The sequence below is a fragment of the Orycteropus afer genome, unplaced genomic scaffold, assembly GCF_000298275.1.
Source record: "Orycteropus afer afer isolate SDZICR_OR568_19922 unplaced genomic scaffold, OryAfe1.0 scaffold00071, whole genome shotgun sequence".
Taxonomy (NCBI): domain Eukaryota; kingdom Metazoa; phylum Chordata; class Mammalia; order Tubulidentata; family Orycteropodidae; genus Orycteropus; species Orycteropus afer.
Genome location: NW_006921658.1, coordinates 1,290,565 through 1,303,388, shown reverse-complemented (window position 1 = coordinate 1,303,388; position 12,824 = coordinate 1,290,565). Strand labels below are relative to the sequence as shown.

The 12,824-nt window shown below is 37.5% G+C and overlaps 1 protein-coding gene across 1 annotated transcript in view; it reads left to right on the top strand.

The window, feature by feature from the left end:
* ANK2 (ankyrin 2) overlaps positions 1 to 4,302 on the top strand; it is a 372,922-nt gene extending 368,620 nt beyond the window's left edge. Inside the window, exons 50-51 of the mRNA XM_042780930.1 lie at positions 289 to 380; positions 4,119 to 4,302. Of these exons, the coding sequence (XP_042636864.1) occupies positions 289 to 380; positions 4,119 to 4,302 (276 nt within the window). The remainder of the gene's footprint in view (positions 1 to 288; positions 381 to 4,118) is intronic.
* Positions 4,303 to 12,824: the final 8,522 nt, after the last annotated feature.

Below are 12,824 nucleotides of genomic sequence, written 5' to 3'. Positions count from 1 at the left end.
TTTTTTTGAATCTGATCATTTTATTTCCATTAGATTCTCTAGTGTAGAATGGAATAGGGTGAGGCAAAAAGGAAACTAAAAGTCAATCAGTATGGACACTACTCAGTAGCTTTTGCAAAGCTGCTTAACAATTGGAAGAAATTTAAGGGACTTTTTTAAATGATCCTCAATACTTGGGTCTGCTGCTGAGAATTGTTTGCATTTATATATTTTATGTTGCAGATCAGTTAAGCAAAGTGATAGATTTTCTTAAAGTCTATGGTTTAATTTTTTTTTTCTCTACTTCAGGCTTTGAGTTATACAGGTAGTCACATGAAAGTCCACTTCCCCAGTTTAATAGAGAATGAAATCCTGAAAGAGGATGGATCAATAATTAAAAGGTTTGGGTTAGCACGAGGCAATACTTTACAAACTAACACTATTAAAAAGTTTTTCAATTAAATAACAAAAAAAGAAAAGACCCCTAAATATACCCTAAAATCTCCCAGGAACTGTTGACTCTGCTTGTACCTGGTTTTTCGCCAAGTAGTATCTCTGTTAATGTGTCATACCAAGAACATTCCCTTGATGCTTTAAAATTAATATTAAGCCACAGTACCAATGATATGCATGTTGGTATAACCTAACTCCCTGGGTTTTAGCAAGCCATCCATTTAGTTGTAGCTAACCAGCTTGGGTATACCAGGGTGGTGGTAAATTTGGAGAGAATAGGAAAAGAAATCTAATTAATTGCTTACAAGTTAATCTTATGACTACCAACATTCAACTAAATATTAGTAAATATTCAAATGGCATGACTTTTTTTAAAAAAAACAAATGGTGTTGTGACTTTGCATGTGAGTGGTGATTAGCATGAACATGATTTTGATACTCAGAAAGCTGAATGTAGCTAATGATATTGAAACCAAGGCCTTGAATATGGTAAGAAATTGTTATAAAACTATAAGCACCACATTTTTATGCATATAGCAGGGGGATGGCTGTAAGGCTGTCTGGTTTTCCCGTCTCCATAGCTGATTTGATGTACCTTTGGCACATATCCCCTTAGACTGAACCCATTTCTTATAGCGTAGTGCCTAAGGCACTTGACTGCTAATCAGAAGGCTGGCAGTTCAAACCCACCAGCCACTCCTCAGAAGGAAGATGGGGCAATCTACTTCCATAGTGGTACTGCCTTGGAAACCCAAGGAGGGGTCACTATGAGTCAGGTCCTACTCAACGGCACATAACAACAACAACAACAACAGCATTAAATATTGAGATTAATAGTGAAAAGGCACAATGGAAATCCAAGTTACTATTGTGCTTTTCACTCTATTGAAAGAAGAAAACGACTGTCATTTATAGTACTCTACAATGCTATTTTAAGCTTCCAGAACATGACAATTATCTTCTTACATATTGATTTTAATTCCAGTAAAATTAAAGTTTCTGTCACAATTCTACCCTCCAATCAAATGTGAAAACCAATAGCAGCTAGGAATTTAAAACAGAGTAATTGCTCATAGAATTTTAAAAATGGTCCATGAATTAAAGATAAAGTACTCTTTATTAATCTAAACTTTTAAGTCTTTTATCCAGTATTCATAGGAACCCAGATAAGCTCTAGCATCATGGGATCTTCACATTGGAATAGATTTTGAGACAAACTAATCTAACGTTCTCGTTTATAGCAGAGGAAATTGAAGCCAAAGAGGTACAACACTCGATACAGTTCCCACAGCTAGTTAGTGGTGGGACCTGATTTGTGGTGTCAAACACTTTATCTTATATATTGCTAAAGACATGTTGCCATACCCACTACTCCCCAGATAAATATGTTTGTAAAGTCATTCCTTTGCTTGAGTCTTATATATATTCGTAAACACACTCATATACATATGCATACACAATATACCAGGAAATATCATTTGATAGAAGTTTATCCTGATACCAACCTCATAATCTCTTCTGTTAGCTCTTAGCGAAAATAGTTAGCTATTAGTCTTTTTTTAAATAATAATAATAATAATGCATGCTGGAAGGTTATAAAAGCATAATCTTATTTCAGTCTTTGGAACCAAATCAGACTTTTTTAGCAAGAGAAACAAATTTACACTTTCAGATACAAAACAATTGATACAGTATCAAAGGAAGAGGGAGAATAAGAGAGCAGGAAAGAATAAGGAAGAAGACAACAATGTCCAAAGGAAAGTCTAAAGTATTCGGTTTGGGTTTTTATTTTTTTCCAAATCAAGGTGGTCTGAACAAATGCACTGCAGCCAAATGCCTTATCCACTGTGGCCCCAGAGCTCTTTATTGAGGTGTTAGAAAGTAGAATGCCAGTAAGGGATCTTCTAGACATTTTGTTGTTAGTTGCTGTCGAGTCTGTTTTGCCTCATGATGACCCCAGTTGTACACAATAGAACTACCCCATAGGGTTTTCAAGGCTGTGCCGTTTTTTGGAAGCAGATTTCCAAGCCTGTTTTCCAAGGCGCCTCTGGGTAAATTTGAGCCATCAACTTTCTGCTAGTTGTGGAATACATAACCATTTGCACCTCCCAGCAACTCCTCTGGATACTGTTGTTGTTGTTGTTATTTGCCGTCGAGTCAGCCCCGACTCATAGCGACTTCTCCTTGGGTTTCAGAGGCAGTATCACTACATAAGTAGATTGCCCAATCTTCTTTCCGAGGAGTGGCTGGTGGGTTTGAACCGCCAGCCTTCTGGTTAGTAGTCAAGTGCCTTAGGCACTATGCTACCAGAGCTCTGGATACTAGGAATCCCTAAAGAAAATGCTGGATGAAACTGCTAAAACTGATCATTTCCATGTTTTTGAGTGAAGACACATGGCATAGTACTCATGGATTCAGGCTCTGGAATCTTCAATTCTTGGCCCCACAGCGTACTGTTATTCTTCATTTGGGGCATTGCTTAAATTCTCTAAGATTCAGTTTCCTTATTTGTTATCTGTTAATAGTGCCTTGCTCATAAAACACATTAAACAAATATTTGTGGAATGAAGAATTGTATTTATAAGTACATAGGGAGAAGAACTGACAGTAAGGAAATGACATTAGAAATATTTTGAAGCAGGGATACAGGAAAATAATGGTATGAATAAAAGAAATATAACACTGAGTTATAACCCCTTTTCTCAAATAACCATCAGTCTGATGAGGGAAGTAAGCAACCTATTAAATGACAATATGAAATGCACAATGTACAAAGTAGGTGGGGCTGTAGTAGTCAGAGAAAGAATTTGTTACTCAGTGTTTTTTCTCTCTCTTTCCCTTCTTTTCCACCACCTCCAGAAGAAGACTCAGCAATTAAGGCAACCTTCATCTCTTGTTTGTAGTCTCCTTCTTGCATATTAATAGAATAGTGTTCCAGATCTATGTCCCATAGAAAATTTATTTAAATACAATTATTTGGAAGTTTGGGTCAGGCTATAACTCTAAGGATCAAGCTGGAAGCTAAGATGTTTAAAGTAAATTAAATGAAAGACTGTTTTTCTTTGCCTGACAAACAGGTATTTATGGAATCACTATTCCAGAATAAACAATGTTCTTTTAAATCAGTGCAACTTAATCAAAACATGAATGATTGCATTGTTACTTTGGGAAGAATTATATTACAGCATAGTTTTACTTATTTGAACTATTAATTTTTTAAAAAATACCCCTTTGCCAAAATACACTTTTTAAAATCCATGAGTCATTTCAAAACTATAAGAACCATGTTTCAAATAAAGTCATGAAAAGAAGTCTCTATTTGCTACACTAGTGGATCAATGCAGAAATATCTAGAAGCAGGACAGTAAGTACCCTTCATAGGCTGAGCAAACTTCAATATAATGGTTATCCCTGTACCTGCTATTGTTGTTGGGTGTCTTTGAATTGATTCTGACTCATAGCAACCCCAAGTGACAGAGTAGAACTGCCCCATCCAGGTTTTTAGGCTGTAATTTTTACAAGAGCACATCACCGGGGATTTCTCATATGGAGTCATTTTATGGAGTTTGGTTAGCAGTCTAACCATCAATTGTTGTGTCACCAGGGCTTTTTTCACTCCCACACTGAGTGGCTGTCTTTTAGCAGTGGAGAAAAATCCTAATTCTCCCTTTCCTGCTTTCCTCCAGGACAACAATGAGTAAAGCCAGTACCCAGAAGAGGGCTGTGGTGAAGGACCAGCATGGAAAACACATTCACTTGGAGCACCTGGAGGATGTACCAGAAGCACTAGACCAGGATGACCTCCAGCACGACCTCCAGCAACTCCTCCGGCATTTCTGCAAGGAGGACTCGAAGCAAGAGGCCAACTAATGAGCTGCCCAATTCTCACACCAGAAACCACACACTCAATATGCAACTTCTCACTTCATTAGCGGAGTGACCATAACTGGCCTCATTAATGGGATACCCTGGCATTTCCACTTTTAGCAAATACACTGCATTTTCCTTTAGTTATCCCAAATCCTTTTTACCTGTCCGCTAATTTGTGACCAAAGATAGCATCCCTTCTTCTGGATGCTGTATCCACTACTTTGCTTTGTTTGTGCTAACTTGGGAACTGGCCACCTCCATTGTTCTTTGCTTCTGCACAAGCTTCATGAAAATCCATTGGTCAGAAGAACTTCACCTGCAGACCTCTTCAAATGATGACACAGGAGTCCCTCAGAGGGATATCCATGTGAATGTATATAGTCGAAATGCTCAGATGAACAATATATTAAAATTAAAACCACTGCCTATCATAACTACACTGGGCATCATAAAAGGCCTCTAGAAATTGCTGAACAATGGTTAATTAAGATATTGCTAACACAATCGAATGATAATACAGTTCTACTGCAAAAGAAGCACTTCAAACCTACCATGTTCTTAGAACTTCCAGAGTAGCCACTGCTCCTAGTTAAAGATGGAGAACTGTCCTTACTAAGAAGTCATTGTTGGTGCTGGCCAGCCATGATTTTTGACTCTCCAACAGCCACTTGGAGGGAGGAAAGGGAGAGAGCAGAGGGCAAACAGAATGAAACAATGAGGTATTCAGTTGCTAGCAGCTACATCCTGTGGCCTTCTAGCATCTTCAGATCTTTTAGATTTGAACAAGTTGGCAGGGTATTTTAAAAATCTATGACTACTGTAGTTTTCCAGTTTTCATTGCTGCTTTTTGCAAACCACGCTGTCTTACTGGTGGTACTTTCTTCTGTCCACTGCACTGTAGATAATTCATTGGAAACAAAATTTACCCACAACACAAAAGCTTAAATGCCTTCCCCATGTTTGAGTGGTTCCTTCTTCTTCTTCTTCTTCTTTTTTTTTTTTTTTTCCCATTCCAGGTTTATATCTTCTCTAATACGTGCATGTGGCATTAAAAAATCAAAACCACAGTCAAATACCCTCTTCTAACCACAACGATTTTCATTCTTTGTACACAGATCGAGCAATTTTCACTTTTCAGCTAGGTCTGTTTTTCAGCTTGCAGACAAGATTGAGAAATCTTAAAAATTTGGTTTTGGTTAAAAATGTTGGTTTATTTATTTGAAATCCAAACTCCCTTGGGAACGCTTAAGTGCATTTTATGCACTTTTCTGTTTGTGTGTTTCAAGAAGGGAATGTAACAATCTGAGTGACTCCCATGTCCTATCCCTTACTCCTCTAGTGGTTGAAGCTGTGTAGTATTTTAACACATATATATATATATTCACAAATATATTCATATAAACAGTATACATTTTGAATCAGTTATTTGTTAAAGAAAAGTATATTCAATGAAGATGACATTTAAATAAAAAAAAATTTATCCTCCAGGGATTGAGAATTTTCCAATTCTATCTGGTCTTTTCCTGTTGCGCAAAAATGACTCAGTGCTCCAAATGTCAAAAAACAAATGTGACAAACAATGGCACTTCATCATTTAAAATAACATGGCCAAGAGAAAAAAATTCTGGAAGGGAGGTTTCCCACAAGCCAAACCTCCTAAGCCACTAATGCTAGCACTTTTGGCAGTTTGATAGGAAATAAAGCATTCTTTTGCAGCCAAAATGAGGGAGGCCCATGGTGAAACTTTTTGAGACACACCGTGGCCTTCTTGTCAAAACCTTCACTGGAGCTCAAGAAAAGCATTTCTGTTGTGTTATTTGCAGTGCAGATGATGTCTGTGTAACAACATAATGGTTATTCACCTTTTTTTTGAAATTGATTTTTGCTGTGTTATCAAAAACTTGAATACTGTGAGAAGAAGTGAATTTTCAGTTGATAAATCAGCATCTTGTTCCCATGGTGATAACACTAATTGAATATATCTATGAGGGCATGTATTAGTTAATGGAAAAAAAAAATACAACACTAACAATACATAGCTGCAATGTGTACAATGGCTGATTTAATTAAATAAAATGTACAAGTGTTAAATGTGGCAACAGTGATTTGTTCTTCTTTATCTCATCTCTGATTTCAGGAGTATAAGAAATTATTAAAGAGACCAGATAGATTTGAAGCCAACAGGAAGACATAAATTGCTTTTTTACCTTATTGTTTTTATTTAGCAGTTTTAGTGGTTGTCTATCTGGCACTGGGATGAATAGACAGACTTCTCTACAATAAGGAACTCATTACTGTTATGTAAGAGGAAACCAAGGATATTCACCTTTAGTTTTGGAGTCTCATTAGCTCCCTTGGAGTCTAGCCTCTGACTTATGGGGAGCCTGTGTGCTACGGAGCAAAATGATGGAAGGTCTCATGATCATGGTTGGGATTGGATTGTTGTGGTCCACAGGGTTTTCATTGGTTGATTTCCAGAAGTAGATTGGTGGGCCTTTCTTCCTTGTCTGTATTAGTCTGCCTGCTTTGGTGAAACCTGTTCAGCATCATAGTAACACAGCATCATAGCCTTCACTGACGTGTGTTGCGTTGGCTAGTGATCGAATCTGAGTCTCCCACATGGGAGGTGAGAATTCAACCACTCAATCACCAATGCCTCAGGTAGGAGTCCGGGAACACAGGGGAGATGAGACAAGGATAACCAGGACCTGGCAGCACAGGCAAGACCCAGAGGGCAGATCCATTTTAGTTCTCTCTTGTAGGCCGTGGCTCTCAGGAAACATCTACCTTTAGGAACAGCATGCAGTTTAGGAGTTTCATTTATCTTTTATGGCCCGAGAATTAGAAAGTGAATGAATTTGGTGATATAAATAAAGACATGGAGGGGATATACAAAAGTGACATCAGCGGTATATAGAAGGGGTTTTTTTGTTTTGTTTTGTTTTTAAATCTCTTGTGCTACTATAATATTTTTATGGTAAAAAGTTTAAAAAAAAAACAGTTTAGAAATGGAGTGAGTTTCATTTAAATCTTCTCAGTATGAGACAAAAAGTTCACTGCATCTTGTTAATCTGCCTGACTGACATATCTTCAGAAATTAAATACCAATCATGCATGAAACTTTTCAAAGAAAATTTGAAAAAAAAATTTTAAAGAAAATCGTTCCAAAGTCTGAGTCCCACTCTTCCACTTTTTAAATGTGCTGCATGTTCTATTTATAGGAATTGTGGTCCTCTTTTGCCTCATCTCTGATTAATGAGATCAAAACATTACAGAATAGTCAGGGTCTTCTCATGCTTAATTATTTGGTGCACAAGTGCCATTTTGTTGTTGTTTTAAATGAATTCAGTGGCTAATATGTCCTTTTACAGAATGATATTTAAAATGGAGGAAAATCCTCCAAACTGAGGGGAAACTATGTGCATCTCATAGATTATTTGGTTCCAAAAAACAACCAAAAACCAAACTCACTGCCATCGAATAGGTTCTGGTTAGCAGTCAAACATCTTAGGCACTATGCCAAAAATTCACTGCCATCAAGTTGATTCTGACTCATAATGACCCCTATTGGGTTGTCAATGCTGTAGATCTGTACAGAAGCAGACTGCCTCATCTTTCTTCTGTGGAGCAGCTAGCTGGTGGGTTTGAATCACCAACCTTTCAGTTAGCAGCCAAATGCCTTAACCACTAGTCATCAGAGCTCCATCTACTATTAATTGTTGTTGTTGTGTTATATGCCGTCGAGTCAGACCTGACTCATAGCGACCTCTCCTTGGATTTTCGAGGTAAATATCACTACGGACGTATATTGTCCCATTTTCCTTCCAAGGAGTGGCTGGTGGGTTTGAACCGCCAGCCTTCTGGTTAGCAGTCAAGTGCCTTAGGCACTATGCTACCAGAGCTCCTTCTACCATTAATTGTTGTTGTTGTTGTTGTGTGCCGTCGAGTCGGCCCCGACTCATAGCGACCCCTCCTTGGGTTTCAGAGGCAGTATCACTACGGAAGTAGGATTGCCCAACCTTCCTTCCGAGGAGTGGCTATCTACCCATTAATAGTATCCCTTAATTTAGTGTTAGGTACAAATTACATCTAAGTCCATTGAAACAGGTTTGAATAGAATTTGAAAATAGGTTCTTCATTGATTCATTCAATTTATGTCTGTATTGGAGGGTTTAGGTGTAGGTAAGTAGACAAGCACAAGAATAAAACAAAAATATACCAAGCAGATACTTAATGAGAACAAAACAAGCTACAAGGTTTTTGTTTTGTTTGTTTTTAAAATGATGGAGTAACGGTAACTTGCTTGCTTTCATGATTTTTTCAAACATCCCACACATGGTCTATTTTTCTTTTTAACCTCATAACTGACTAAACAATTGTATTAAAGCCATTCAGACTCACTACTAAATGTCTATTCTCAAGTGGTAACAAGTTGAGCATGGCTGCTACAGATTAAAGTGCTTGCATAGTCCTGGGTTTGATGGTAGGTGGGTTTGAGGACAATAGTTGCCTTTGTAGATTTGCAGAAGCAAATGAACCATTATGTCAGTGTGAAATACACATTATGCCTATTTTTTGTGTATGTTCATCATGACTCAGAATCCTCATCTAGGCTATCTTGTAGCATTTATGTGGCTAATGTAGCAGCAATGGTGGCAGCAACCTGTGGACAATTTGAATCTTGTATGAATTTTCAAAATAACTCACAAATATCAGATATTTTCCAGAGTCAGTCCCCAACCATACCTCTCATCCCAAAATGTCAAAAGTCAATTGAAGTAACTATTCTAACAATCCAGATCAGTGCATAGATTGACTTTAGTTCAAAAAACAAAGGACCCTATGTATTTCAAACAAGAAGGCATTTAATGCAGGGTATTAGAAAGTTACATAAACTTTGGAAGAGCCAAATAGTGAATACAGGGAGGCCACTGTTGCTTTGAAGAAATACATAAGTGCAGAAATCAGAAATCTAAGGAATCCTGCCACTGATGGGCTCAACCTCATGTAGCAACAACATGAATGATTTTGATGAGACTGTTTAAGAAACAACTGGCAAAAACTTTTCATCTGTCTTCTACCCAAGTGCAAGCACTTTTCCACAGCTATTCCTGAAGAAATACTTCTTTTCCTTCTCCTTTGCCATTTAAACTGTGGGCAACTGCTTTCCATTGTCAGAATCTAACACCAAACCCTGCTAGAAAGGACTTATACGAAATTTAATTCTGAGGTGTCTTCTGCTGCACAGAATAATAATGTAGATTAGGGCAGAAATGGTACTGAGCTGGCAACAATTCACCACAGGGGATGACACCCAAAATAAGTCCAACTATCCACTAATTCATACATTCAAGATTGACTAAACTCCAGCCATTGTGCTAAATGCTCAGAATAGATGGGGTCAAAATGATCATGTTATTGTTCTTGTTAGGTGCTGTCAAGTCAGCTCTGACTCATAGCAATTCTTTGTACAATGATACGAAACACTGCCCAGTCCTGAGCCATCCTCACAATCCTTGCTGTGAGTGAGCCCATCATTGCAGCAGCTAGAGGGACATCCATCTCACTGAAGGTCTTTCCCCTTTTTCATTGACCCTCTACTTTAGCAAGCATAAGATCCTTCTCCAGGGAATGGTCTCTTCTGACAACATGACCAAAGTTGGTGAGACGACGTCTGGTCATTCTTATTTCCAAGGAACGTTCTGGCTGCAGTTCTTCAGGACAGGTTCATGCATTTTCCTTCTAGCAGTTTATGATATTTTCAGTACTCTTCACTAACACCACAATTCAAATGCATTAATTAATTCTTCTTCAATCTTCCTTATTCATTGTCCAGTTTTCACATGCATGTGAAGCAGTTAAAAACACCATGGTGAAATTTAGGTGTACCTTAGTCTTCAAAATGACATCTTTGCTCCTTAACACTTTAAACAGTTCTTTTGCAGCAAATTTGCCCAGTACCATACCAAAAAAACCAAACTCACTGCCATTGAGTTGGATCCAACTCATAGCAATCCCCTCCTTGGGTTTCCAAGGTGGTATCACTACAGAAGTAGATTGCCCAACCTTCCTTCTGAGGAGTGGCTGGTAGGTTTGAACCACCAGCCTTCTGGTTAGCAGTCAAATGCCTTAGGCAATATGCCACCAGACCTCCTGCCCAGTATAATATGACATCTCATTTCTTGACTTGCTGCTTCCCTGGGTGTTGATTGTGGATCAAGTAAAATGAAATACCTGACAATTTCAATCTTTTCTCCATTTATCAAGTTGTTGCTCATTGGTCCAGTTGTGAGGATGTTTATTTTCTTAATGTTGGAGTGTAATTCATACTGAAGACTATAGTCTTTGATCTTCATGAGTAAGTGCTTCAAGTCATCTTCATTTTCGGTGACGAAGGTTGTGTCATCTGTATATTGCAGGTTATTAATGAGCATTCCTCCAATCGTGACACCATGTTCTTCTTTGTATAGTCCAATTTCTCAGATTATTTGCTCAGCATACAGATTAAAGAAGTTTGGTGAAAGAATACAACCCTGATGCACACCCTTCCTGATTTAAAATCATAAAGCATCTCCTTGTTCTGTTGGAATGACAGCTTCTTGATGTATGCACAGGTTCCACATGAGCACAATTAAGTGTTCCATAATTCCCATTCTTCACAATGTTATCCATAATTTTTTATGATCCCACAGTCAAATGTGTTTGCATAGTCAGTAAACATCTTCTGGTATTTTTTTTGCTTTCAGCCAAGATCCATCTGACATCTGCAATGATATTCCTCATTCCAACTCCTCTTCTGAATCCATCTTGAGTTATTGGAAGTTCCCTGTCAATATACTGCTGTGACTATTTTTTAATGATCTTCAGCAATATCTAATTTGCATGTGATATTAATAATATATTTTGATAATTTCCACATTTTGCTGCATCACCTGTCTTTGGAATGGGCATAAATAGTGATCTCTTCCAGTCAGTTGGCCAGGGATTTGTCTTCCAAATTTCTTGACATAGATGAGTAAATGCCTTCAGTGCTGCATTCATTTGTTGAAACATCTCAATGAGTATTCTGTCAATTACCAAAGCCTTGTTTTTTGCCAATTCCTCCATTACAGCTTCAACGTTTTCCTTCAATACCATTGGTTCTTGATCATATGCTATGTCCTGAAATGGCTGAACATTGAGGAAATCTTTTTGGTATAGTGATTGTATATTCCTTTCATCTTCTTTTGATGCTTCCTGCATCATTCAATATTTTGCCATAATCCTTCAATAATCGATGTTCGGAATTTTTCTTCACTTCTTTCATCTTGAGAAATGCCAAGTGTATGCTTCCCTTTTGGTTTTCTAACTTCGGGTCTCCGTACATGTCACTATAGTAGTTTATTTTATCTTCTTGAGCCGCTCTTTGAAATCTTCTCTTCAGCTCTCTCATTTCATCATTTCTTCCATTTGCTTTAGTTATTCTATGTTCAAGAGCAAGTTTCAGAGTTTCTTATGACATCCATTTTTGTCTTTTCTTCCTTTCCTGTCTTTTTAATGACTGTTTGCTTTCTTCATATATGATGTTCCTGATGTCATCCCACAATTTTTCTGGTCTTCAGGCATTGTTGTTCAATTTGTTAAATCTATTCTTCAGATTGTCTCTAAATTCAGATGGGATATGATCAGGGTTGTATTTTGGCTTCTCATGGATTTGTTGTAATTATGTTCAGCTTCAACTTGAACTTGCATATAAGCAATTGATGGTCTGTTCCACATCAGTTCCTGGACTTGTTTTGACTAATGATACAGAGATGGTCTCTTTCAACAGATGTAGTCGATCTGATTCTTGTGTATTCCGTCTGGTGAAGTCCACATGTGTAATCACCATTTATGTTGTTGAGAAAAGGTATTTGCAATGAATAAGTCATAAGGTTTGCAATATTCTATCATGAGATCTCTGGTGTCATTTCTATCATCAAGGGCATATTTTCCAACTACCAATGATTCGTTGTTTCCAACTTTTACATTCCAATCACCTGTAACAATCGATATATCTTGATTGAATGTATATATAGACATATATACATATACATATATACCTATACATGTATGAATAGTATACATGTAGATGTTATACTATATATATAACAGAAGCTCTGGTTGCATAGTGCCTAAGGCATTTGACTGCTAACCAGAAGGCTGATGGTTCAAACCCACCAGCCACTTCTTGGAAGGAAGAATGGACAATCTACTTCCATAGTGATGTCACCTCAAAAACCCAAGGATGGCTCTCTGTGAGTCAAAACCAACTTGATGATTCTACAAAACATTCAAAGAAGAACTGATAACAATCCTACTCAAACTATTCCAAAACATAGAAAAGGATGGAATCCTCCTTAAGTCATTTTGTGAAGCAAGCATAACCTTGATAGAAAAACCAAGCAAAGACATCACTCAAAAGGAAAACTACAGACCAATATCCCTCATGAATATAGATGCAAAAATCTTCAACAAAATCCTAGCCAATAGACTACAACAAC